Below are 12,559 nucleotides of genomic sequence, written 5' to 3'. Positions count from 1 at the left end.
TAGAGGTCATAAGGGGAAACGGGAAAAGGCGAACAGTGCAGGAATTATCGGTCACTGACATCGTTAATGCTCCATTGTTCCATTCTGAGAAATTCTCTTACAGGAAAGAAACATTTGTTTCCGAAAAAAAATTATACATATATTGTAGTTACTCATCCGAAATGTAACGCAAAAAAGTAACGCAAACTAGGTACGTTACCTAAAAATTTGTAACGCGTTACCGTTACAGTTACTTTGGAAAAAATGTAACGCGTTACTAGGGAACGTTACTTAAAAAGTAACGCGTTACAAGTAACGCGTTACTTGCGTTACGTTACTTCCCAACACTGCTTCTAAGAATGTGTAAGAATGTCAAAGAATGTGTAAGAATAACTTCTTAAAATACGAATGATGCAATTATGAACAAGAACATTTACAGACTAAGTTTTAAATATAGTCAAATATTTTAAACTTCTGTAAATAAAATGTTCATTACATTGTTAACCTGTCTAAACGTAAAAACATTAAGTTCAAAATTTTAAGAAAATATCAAAAGCGTTTTAAAATATTCATCGTGTAATTTATATAAAATTATTTCCGTAAGTTCAAAACATTTATTTTTTTTTAAATATCCATGGTGATTGAATGGTGATTTTTTTTTAAAAATATTTTAAATGAATGATAATTATTTTGAAAATTTTTTTGAATGTATGCATTTTAAAATTTATATATATATTTTTAAAAATAATATATTTTAGATCATGATAACTATTTTTTTTAAAAAAAAACTTTTGAATGTTTTGTTTGTTTTGAATTTACGGGAAGATCTTTTATAATATAAATTACAGAATGAATATTTTAAGAAATTTTTAATATTTTTGGTTAATTTGAACTTATCTTTATATTTTATACAAATAAACAAAATATGTTTTTCAATTAGTTTAAAATATATAGGTATATTTTAAGCTTATGTAAATCTTTTTGAACATAATTGTCTAATTCATATTTTTAGAAATTATGAACATTTATGCATTCTTTTTATGACATGTAAATGCGTCTTCATTTCATCATGATTTATTTTCATATATAAAATCTGAGCTATTATAATGATCACTTAGACTGAAAGAGCGTCACAGCTCTCTTTATGTGCTGAAAAATTTGTTTAAAACGCAAATTGCTGTAAAAACACAGCTTCACACTGTTTTTAGCTGTAAATGATTACCAATTATATCTTCATCATATAACGCTAGATGTTTTAGTAGCATAATAGCACAAGATGATACTGTGTTAAGGCTAATTTAGTACTAGTAATAGTATGTGTAACAGTAATAGTAGTAGTAGTAAAAGGGTTTTATGACTAAAAAATTAGCATATATAAACTAGTGAAGAAGATGATGAATATTTTATGTATTGCGATATCCATATGCTTTCTTGCGCAAAGCATGCGGTGGTTGTTCTTCTGACAAAGGACTCTGTGAATAGATTCCGGACAATATTGCGAGTGACAGTCTTTCTGAATCCTGATTCTTTTCTCCCCACCCCCCTCTTTTTCCCTTCTGTGATAAAACACTTGACGACAATGTGGCATGATGCGTGGCAGAATAGAACACAGGAAAAGGTCTGTGCGATGTTAATCCTTGTTTAGACTCCGCTAATCTCATTCCCATTTAGAAACTACGGAGATGACACATCTCAGAGAGCCATTATGTTGATGGCGCCGTGAAACATTCACTTGTCAGCGGGAGGGACTGGTGGCGCCGCGTAGTGGTGACGACATGATGTTCTAATTACCCGATCCAAAAAATACTTTTTTTTTTCCTTTTGTCAATGTTCAGGAAAAAAAGAGAGACAGCTTTGTTTCGTATCTCCCTTCTGTCTTGTCTCTTAATACAGGATTTTGTGTGTTTGTTGAATAGTTTAACCCCTCACCAGGAGCCAAAGCCGCCCCTGGACGCAGTCGTTTAATCCATAACAGTCGTTGACGATTCCGGTTTGAGTTCCGGTCGTTCAGTGATAAAAGAGGGTTAAGTAAAAATGGAGTCGTTACTTCCTTAAGATGAAATGAGCCGGAACTTGTGTTAAAGGTTCCGGTCCGGCATTCACTACCTCGATCATTTATTCTATTCTGTGTGAGCAACGCAATGGCTTGTGAACTTCCGGACCACCCTGCAAAATGTCTCTGTGCGTCTTCACCAAACCGAGAACTCAATATGGTGATCAATGACGTCAGCGAATAAAAACATTTGCCATTAACTCAAGAGTCGCCGAGTCATCAACAGAAGATTCCAAGTGATTAAACGGTTCCTCTTTCTTTCTTTCCTTTCCCACTCTTGTTTCTGGATAAATGGCGCTAGCATTTGAAAATAACCATTTTAACAGAATTCCTACCTTGTGATCACATAATAACAGATAATCTGCAAAATCCTCAACAAAAACATAGACAATAAGAAAAATCATTCCGTTTCCATTTTTCAAAGGTTTTGGTGTAATAAATTTTTAAATAATGCACAACACTTGAGATTCCAGTATGGGACAGTCACATTTTTAATACTCTCAGCTCCCACTATAAAGTGAAAATTTAAGGAGTTGACTACGTTTCACAGAACTGTACCTTTATTTAATCTAATGAAGTTAGTTTCCTGCAGAAGCCAGAATCAATGATCTATCAATTGTCCGGTCTTGGGAACAGCACTATTCATTTCAGTGATCCCGAAAACTATTTCTTGCACTTTAATATCACTCATTTTGAATTGTTTATAGATCCCACTCCTTTCAACTCCCACATTTTGAGGTTATTATTATTATTATTATTATTATGTTTTGTTCCTTTCGGCAGGTCCTGAGACTAATGAGGATTTTTTATTTTTATTTTCAATTTTTAGATTTTATCCATTTTATCTTCTCCATCTTCCTCCAACACCACATTTCGAAACTCTCTAAATATTTCTTCTCTAACTTCTGTAATGTCCAAGTCTCTGAACCATACAGTCCAATGCTCCATATATAGCACTTGACCAACTTCTTCTTAAGTCCAATATTGAGCCTGCTAGTTAAGAGTGATCTTTCCTTATTTATTTCTTCTTTGGCTATGGCAATTCTTGACCTGATCTCTTTGGTGCAGTAAGCGTAGGTGTCTTCCTCAAATAGTACTTTTTCAGATTGCAAGTGATATGTCTACTAAGTTTGGTTAAATTTGCTTCAGACGTTCCGAAGTTACGCTTGAATATATCTATATTCATTCACATACATCCATATATATATACTGTATAGATGAGCAAGCAACACCTGCGGCGCTGCCCCTATAAATTCACAATCCAGCTGGCATACTCATTCATGCCTAAACTTGGGATTTGTCATCGCGATTGTAATCTTATAACTGGACGAATCCAAACTATGGATTTGACACTAATCTCAGTAATTTCAGACATGTTATATTTCACCCTTTCTCACTCTCATTCCGATGGAGGCTGAACTTTAACGTTATCGGGCGGAATTGTAATAATGAATGTCAGTGACATCGAGAACTATGGATTCGATACTAATATCGGTCGTTTTTTATTATTTTTTCATGTCACCATTCTCCCACCAGGGTACTAATGGGGCTGTACTTGGACTAGGAACTGAATGGCATAGGAAGTGTTGCTATTCATCTCAGCAACCTCGAAAACTATGGACTCTACACTAATATCGGTCGTTTTCGATCATTTTATATATTACCCCCTTTTCACCCTCTCAAGGTGTGCTACGGGGTCTTACCCCTATTGGAGGCTGAACTTAAACGTCGTCGGAACTGCTAACAATCAACTTAGGGACCCAGAGAAGTATGGATTCAACACTAATATCGGTCACTTTCAATTATATTTAAATGTCATAATTTCACACACACACTTCCAAGGTAATAATAGGGGCTTCATTTAAACTGAAGTGACATTTGAAGTGTTACTAAAACGACCCCGAAAACGATTGATTCGACACTAATATCGGTCGATTTTGATCGGTTTTTTTTATGAGGGAAAAATCAAATTTTCAAGGTGTTATAACTTCCTTCTTATTTATCAAAAATGCGTCATATCATGATAAAGGTGTCCCAAGTTAAGGTGTTATGGACGTACATTTCTCTGTCTGTCTCAGTTGTGCTGCTAGTCTAGAAGGAGCTTCCAAAATTTTGATGTTTGTGATACCGTAGCGTCCTCAATTTACAATCCTCGAGTGTTGTGCAACAATAAATCGTAAAGTTTCGTTTAACATTTAGATTTTAATATGTAATACCTATCTAACGCAATATCATTTCAATATATGTAGAAATATATACAGGGCCGGATTTAGGGGGATGCACCGGTACACGTGCACCTCCCCCCGCCCCTAAAATGAGAAGCTAGCAGTGAAAATAGCAGCACTTTCCGTTTGTGGCTTAAAATTAAGCAGAGCTTTGCCAAAGCAATAATTTAAGTCGATTCACCAAGCTAAACAATATTTCTTATTCATCACAGTTGTCTAAAGTCATTAAGAAAAAGCAAATTTAATTCAAATGTAATAGTAGTTATTGGTGCATCTCAATCAGAAAATCCTGGATCCGACCTTGTTTATATATATATATATATATATATATATATATATATATATATATATATATAACTTTGTGTTGAGTTGGCAAACACTGTTCATATAGTACTATTGCGGAGTATGTTAAACAATTTTCTCTTATCGATGTTTACTTCTTGCAAAATTCTAGCTGTTTCCTGTTTATGAACGAACTGAAGAAGTTCGTTGCTGAGTCCTCTTTGTGTGTTGAGGGGAAGGGTGTTATTTGCGATTTTTTTCAATTTTGAGTCCTCCATTCGATAGAACATCAAAAACTATCTTAAAGAGGTTATGGAATTTTTCGTGTCACTGGTACCGTTCCCGAGATATTGGCGAAAAAAAAAGTTCTGATTTTGGGAGATCTAAGGAGCCATATCTCGGGAACCGTAAGTCATAGAGAGGCGATATTTTGTGAATTTTTCAATTTTGAGCATGTGTCTCTTTAAACAACATATCGTAGAACGTTTTAACAGGTTTCTTCCTTCGTATAAATTAAACACTTTCTTTTTACTCCCGATTACACGGTTCCAGAAGTCTTGTGGTTCGTTGATGTCCGTTCTTTCAAAGTCTAGACGAACACGTATATATGCATCTGTTAGTTTGACCTGCAAAGCAGAACAAATAATATGAGTACAGTTACATGTCTTTGCACTGCATTCCGGAACTAAGGTTGTTTTCAGGTAAGTCGCCGCAGCGAACGAGTTTGCTGCGTTAGCTTCAATAACCGAAACATTTTTGTCTTTCGTTGTCAGTTGTGGTCTACTTTTGTTTGTAATCCCTGTTCCCCTTCTGCTTCAAATCGTTCAATTCAATATCTTACTGTTTTAATATCCAGGATCATAGCTCGAGCAACTTGGTTTCTAAAAATCCCACCCTCCCATACGCAATAATTCTTTCTTTAGTTATAAGAGACAAATAATCTACCATCTTAGGTTCGTTTTTTTTTTTTTAATAAAAGCAAATTGCCATAGACAACAAACAGTTCGTTCTGACAATGCTCTTGGAGCATTCTTAACTGGTTGTAGATACTGTTGTCTAAAAAAAAAAAAAAAAAAAAACTCCCCCTGTATATGAGAGAAAGAGAGAGTTTCTAGAGTGGGAGAAAGAGAAGAGTGCAAGTCTCAAAATAGTCAGAAATCTAGTATATTCATTGTTTGAACTTTAGCTTTTGTTTCTCATTAGAAAACAAATTTAAAATAATCTTTATTTAAAAAAATATCCTGTGATTACTAAATTAATATATATTCTCCGACATTTGCTTTTTTCCTTTAGTTTTCGTTTCTTGTGCCCTCAAATCCGAACTTTTAAGTATTTCTTGTAAAAAAGAGAAACTTTTGTGACTAATTTATTTTTCTTTAATGTTATCTTGTATTGCTTTCTTCTTTTCTATACTTTGCTTTAGTTCGCCTTCATCTTATTATCTTTTCCTTTTTTTTAAAAAAAAATCGTAAAACTTCAATTTTTCATAACTTTAAGTTTCTCGTTTTTTTTTAAAAAAAATTCTTTTCCATATTTATGAGCTAATAAGAAATCAAATATACGAGACAGATATCAAGTACTTACATTATTACGTAAAGACTTTTTAATTTTTTTCTTTTAGTCTCTTTTTTTTTAAAAAAAAAAGAATCAAAAGACGTCAAGAACATTTTTTTAAAAAAGTAGATTTTATGTTCACTCTTTCCCCTCTGTCCCATTAAAAAATTAAGAATGAAAAAAGTCTTAAAAATGGATGACAAAATGAAATATACATATATATATATTGATGAAAATGAAAGAAAATTTTTAAAAACAATTACGACACAGCTTTATATTCTTTTTCTCTTTTTGCCAGAGGGATAAAAAAATCTCTTTTCACAAGAGAAGAAATTACATTATGTAAACTCAAATGGCAGTAATTTTATTTTTGTATGATACGAAACTTTTCTACTTAGTTTTTCGTTTCTTTTTCTTTAACAGTAAAAATTCATCATTAGATTTAAAGTAATATAGTATTTTTAGTATTTTAATGTCTAGTATATATATATATATCTTGTCTTGAAAAATATCCTAGTTGTTACTTTTTCAAATTTTGTTTTTGTTTCCTATTTAAAATTTTTAAACATTTTTGTAATTCCTTTTAACTTTTCTACCCTCTTTCTTCTCTAATAAACAGTATTTATTCTAGTAATAATCATTATGTTCGCATATTATTATAACTAATTATTTTTGGCTCTTCTTTAATAGAAAAGTATGTTTTGTCATATATATATTAAAATGCGAGAAATGTTTGTGTCCAACCATAGGCTCTAGAAAGATGCCGTTTTCACTGATCGATTGCAAATTTTTGTATGTACTGTTCAATTCTAATCAGACATGCAACTAGAGGGGGAGCAGGGGTTCTGGCTCCCCCTAAACTTTTCATGCACCCTCCAGACCTCAATACAAAATGCTGTTATTAATACAAAAATCACAATTTAGATATCTTAAGAGAATTTTTAATGACTTGCCTCCCCCCTTATCTTATTCATGACCCTCCCAAACTTCTGTGTCTAGTTGCGGGCCTGGTTCTAATTGAATATTTAAAATAAGTGGCCGTTATTTCTTTATTACATTTTTAGAGGTACACGGGAAGTGTTGAAATTTTTAAAAGCATCATATCCTGTGAATTATACATTCCAACACCACATATTTGTATACAGGGGTTGTATATCTCTCTGGCCAAATGATAACGAAACATAAAGGATGACCATTTCTCCAGTCTAAGATGAATCTTCATTGTTCGGAGTGTTTTACTCAATGAACACCATATATCACTGACATTATAATTAATTGTGTGTGTGCAATGTGTTTGCTTATGACATACTACATGCAAAAAGAAAGAAAACACTGATCATACATGAATTAGAAACTCCGACTGGAAGTAGGCTCAAATCTTGCAAACGGTGCGAGATATTGAAAAAAAATCCTTTTTATGGTTCTCCTTGCCGATTTTTATCAAGACATCTTTCACTTGTGTCTGTAAAGGGACATGTACAGGTGTTCGGAGGAATGACAAAGAGATTCATAGTCATATGTGAATGATGCGCTGTGTAGAGAGCGCCGGTTCAGGTAGTAATTAAGTAAAAATCCTTAGGCTTCCATATTACTTCTAATTCATTTTATTTCTTTCTTTCTGTATTCGTATATATGTTTTAATGCATAAGTAGAAATTATTAAGATGTCCATTTTTGCCTACTCTTTTAGCAAGTATTATTTGTAATTACTTAATAGAGACGGGATTTCCCTGTCACAGCAGAAGCTTTAAGAATAATGAAAACATCCACTAGACTTCCCTCGGAATTCACCAGGATGTACCTGTGACAATAGAAACAATAAGAATTATTTAAATATCTACGGGATTTAGCTTAGGTTTCAATGGAATTAATATTTGGGATGTTAAGCGAAGCGTTAAGGAGCACCGCTATAGCTTTTTTTTTTTTTTTTGTTTGTTTTTGCGAAGAGACATCCCGAAACCGTGAACTATCGAACCTTACGGTATGCCCACAACCCGACAAAGTCTAGGTCCAACCCCTGGGAACATCTGGAAACGGTTGGGTTCAAATCCTAGCAATGGTTACTTCAGATTATAGCCGAAGTATCACAAGTACTACTGAAATCAATGACTTGTGAGGACTACCCATTTTGGAATGGGACAAATCTCTCTTACACTAGCAAAATGTTCTTTCATTCTCAACCTTATCTACAAGGAAGTGTTAGGTCTGCCACAGACGAAGTATTTATAATTGTATCCTAATTGACATAATTTCTCCAGAAAGACAGGTTGTTAGGAATTTAAATGTTATAAGGAAATTTGGGGAAGTATATTGGATATGAAACACATAGAAATACTTCGAAGAATCACGGATTTTTAGCATAGATCATCCTAGCAAAATATTCTAAAAAAAACTTAACATCTTTTAACAAGAGTGGCAACTTTTGAAGTTGAACATTTTATACTTCCAGATGCCTTAGAATCACGAAATTTTGCTGAAACTATCTTAGACATGAACAAAGAACATTGACAAAATATGAGAATACTTTCTGTACACCTAAACAAATTTACAGAAGTGTCAACTTTTGAGTTAGTTTGTTGATTTGAGTTAAGCGTTTATTTAAGCAGCATGGCTATATAAGACGTGCATCTTAATAAGAGCTTCCAATAGAAATCGAACCCGAGTCTTCTGCGTCAAAGACGCGTACGATAACCATGTAGCCACAAGAGAGCTCACCAACCTTTGAGATTAAAGGCCAAGAGTATCTCACACTTAAAAAGTTCAAGCATGTTTCAATGACATGAGGAAACTTCATATGATAATTGTTAAGAAATACTATATTCTTCGGGAGACCACCGAATATTTGGTGGAAAGAAATAGAAGGACCAGAAGAATATTAAAGATGATTAGAAATTTTTTAACTGAAGCAAAGCGAAATATCAAGTGCTTAGAAGCTTCTAATATCGCTGCAGATGATATCCCAGTGATTGAAATAAAATGACGATAAATAGAAGAGGGAATTGAAGTACTCACCCTTCTGCAAAACTGGGAAACAGATGAGGACTGAAACTAGTCACTGAAGGTAGAGAGACCGCTGGACGTAGCCCATTATTTGCTAGAGATACCACGACGCTGGGTTCAGTCAACGACGGGACCACACTCGATGAGGTCACAGATAATGATGACGTCACTGATGGAAGTGGTGACGGTGAGGGAGAGGCCGATATACTGAAAAAAATGTAAAAAAACAGCATTTAATTAACTTTCAAAATCTTTTATGTTCTTGATATACTTGTAGAATAATATGTCCATAACAAATACTAACTGTTTCGTTCGAACTTTCATTAAAATCGTCATTTAAATCATGATTAATTAAAAGGTCTCCTTGTATCTTCACTTTTTCGAAGATAAGTTAATAACCTAAAGACAGTATTTTATATATATATATATATATATATATATATATATATATATATATATATATATATATATATATATATATAAATGAGCTAGACGAAAGTAAACTAGGGTTTATCTTTAAAAAAAACGCTACCGTCAAATGGGGTGAATAGAAACACATTTTTGGCTATATGAGAATATAACTCTGGTAATGTTAAAGATTTCGCGTATCAGATTATTCCAAAAGAAAGGTCTTAATATGCTAATGAATTTCAGTAAACGTCATATTAATTTATCAACTCCACTTTTCTTCACCTTGATTTTTCTTAATGTTTCTATTCATCCCTACCCATGGGGTGAATAGAAACAATTACTTTATTTTCATTGTTGTTTCTTTTATACTATTGGAAAGGTAAAAAAGAAACAGCGTATTTGTTGAAACGAACTATTTATTTGATACCTGCAAGATATTAGTTCAATAGGACCAGTATTACATAAGTTACAAACTTATAAAACAATACAATGCACAATATAGGTATAAACGACCATATAGTTTTGATGATATTTGAATAAGATTTAAACCACTGAAATCATCAGGGAAACTTATCATGAGTTGAGTTGATTTTGAGGTTTACGTCCCGTTCAGCAGCGAGGCTATATGAGACGTGGACCTACTGATTAACGTAGAATCAGAACTACATGAGCTCCCGCCGGGAATCGAACCCGGGTCTCCCACGCCAAAGGCGCGTACGCTAACCGCTTAGCCACGAAGGGGCCCGAAAGTTATCATATACTTAAAGCGTGCTGACGAACTCCTAATAAAACCCAACAGTTTCGTTCTGAAAATTTCATTGTTTATGTGCTCTCTTATAAAACACTCCCACATATGCATCATGTTCCCATTTTCGCACTTGGGTGCTGAATAGTCTCATCGAGTTTTAGCTTCTCATTTTACCACAGCAAAATCACCAGCTTTAGAAAACCATCATCTAGTTCGTGATCGTCTGGAATGTTGTCTTCTGGAGTGTTGTCTTTCTCCTCTTCCGACAATACAAATGTAGGTTGAGTTTCGTTGTGATTTGATGAAAATGTATCATTTTCAAAAAACAAACCAAAACTCTTACCAGAAACATCTATTCGTACTCTCTTCTTCCCTTATTTAATTTTTTCATCTTCTCTCATGCTCCTGAGAAGATCCATAAGGGGACGGTTTACAGTCTGAGATGACTTTTGCTGTTCTGTTTCTTCTCGTTCATTGTTTTTTTTTTGGCAACATCCTCAGTATTTGGTCTCGACAAAGGGGAAAAATTCCACACTTTTCAAATCCAGTTCTGATATTTTCCTCCTTCAGTTTCACACTTTTTTTTTCAGAAGACTTGGAAATTTGTTCTTAGAGATGGTTGATACATTCCTATCAGGTCCTTTTTTCTGCTCCTCAAGAATTTTCCACTCCTTGAGGAATTTCAAGAATTTCCCAAGAAGTGTTTCTATTCACCCCACTAATTAAAAATCATAACAATAACCCAGTAAAGTTAAATTTTGATTAAAAATAATTTACAAAAGGAAAACTTTTACTATGAACGTCAGTAAATGAAACAACAAACTACAAAATAGGCATATGTTCAAATGCAACAAATATGAAAATGTCATACTTACCAAGAAAGTTTAAGGAGCGCTAAAATACCATGTAAGATTTCAGTAACACATTAATGCTACTGCCGTCTGCCTCAGTGTTCCCAACTCAGTAAAACATTTTGTCTCTGCCCTGGACACTTTAGCGGTATAAGACTATGTTAAGAAATTTCAGTTTTCTTGATTAATTTATCGTCCAGATAAATCCAAAACTAATCTGGGAGTTTTGTTTCTATTCACCCCCATGTTTCTATTCACCCCATTTGACGGTACTGAAAATACAACCAATAGCTTCCAAACCTCTTCTTATAAACCAGAAATTTGGGTGCGAGGTTTATGACGTCATAAGTGTTTGGTACTTTAATTAATACACTACACGTAAAGTCTAGCGCAGTTTATGACGTCTTAAGTGTTTGGCACTTGAATTAATACACTATATGTAAAGTTTTGTACAGTTTATGATGTCATAAGTGTTTGGTACTTAAATTAATACACTACACTTTAAGTCTTGCACAGTTTATGACGTCATAAGTGTTTGGAACTTGAATTAATCATTACAGTAAAGTCTTGAGCAGTTTATGACGACATAAGTGTTTGGTACTTAAATTCATACACTACACCTAAAATGTCTTGCGCAGTTTATGACGACATAAGTATTTGAATTAATACACTACGCGTAAAGTCTTGCGCAGTTTATGACATCATATGTGTTTGAATTAATATACTATACGTAAAGGCTTGCACACTTTATGACGTCATAAGTGTTTGGCACTCGAATGTATAAGCTATACAGTCTTGAAAAATGCTAGTAATTACAAATCATGCCGTGAGATGGCAGCACTAAACATCCTCCAGCGATCGACATTTACCGGATTAAAGTCATATTTTGCGGGATTCTTTTTTACTGTCTTTAACAGAGTTAACTATGATATAATTTTATCCAAAGTTGAGGCATATACAGTAATAATCTATAAATTTTTTGAGGTGAATAAAATAATGTACTTGCGAGTAAATTATCATGCGCAGTTTACGAGAAAATCGATTAGGAAGTTATCTAGTTCGTTATCAATGATAACTGATATTTTCTTATATATTGGAAAATATTGCTTTTTATACATGTACGAGTTTTATACACGTAAAAAATATCCATGGTTAAGTAGTACATTGTATTGTCGGTTCTTTAGTCGACTTGAAAGAAGGAGATTCTCAATTTGACCTGTACGTGTGTATGTTTGTACGCGAATATCTCGAGAAACGTTGGTAATATTTCGATGTGTTTTTTACTAATTGAATAAGTTCTTCCCATCCAAGGTTTATACATATATTTAAAAAAAATGAAATGAAATCTCTGAGTTTTACGTCCCATGGTTATGCCGGTTAGGCTAAAGGAGACGGTGATAATGAGTAATGAATGAAATGATGGAATGAAGAAAGTGGCAGGAAACGGGAGAACCCCG

General features: G+C 33.6%; 1 protein-coding gene across 1 annotated transcript in view; it reads right to left on the bottom strand.

Annotated features, from left to right (window-relative positions):
* The window catches only part of Drgx (Dorsal root ganglia homeobox), a 276,072-nt gene that overhangs the window by 56,442 nt on the left and 207,071 nt on the right, over positions 1-12,559 (bottom strand). Inside the window, exon 7 of the mRNA XM_081760532.1 lies at positions 9,105-9,299. Coding sequence (XP_081616658.1) covers positions 9,105-9,299 — 195 coding nt within the window. The remainder of the gene's footprint in view (positions 1-9,104; positions 9,300-12,559) is intronic.

The sequence above is a fragment of the Thermobia domestica genome, chromosome 5, assembly GCF_964235325.1.
Source record: "Thermobia domestica chromosome 5, izTheDome1.hap1.1, whole genome shotgun sequence".
Taxonomy (NCBI): Eukaryota; Metazoa; Arthropoda; class Insecta; order Zygentoma; family Lepismatidae; genus Thermobia; species Thermobia domestica.
The sequence above is the reverse complement of the archived record's forward strand: the minus strand, read 5'-3'. Positions and strand labels throughout refer to the sequence as shown.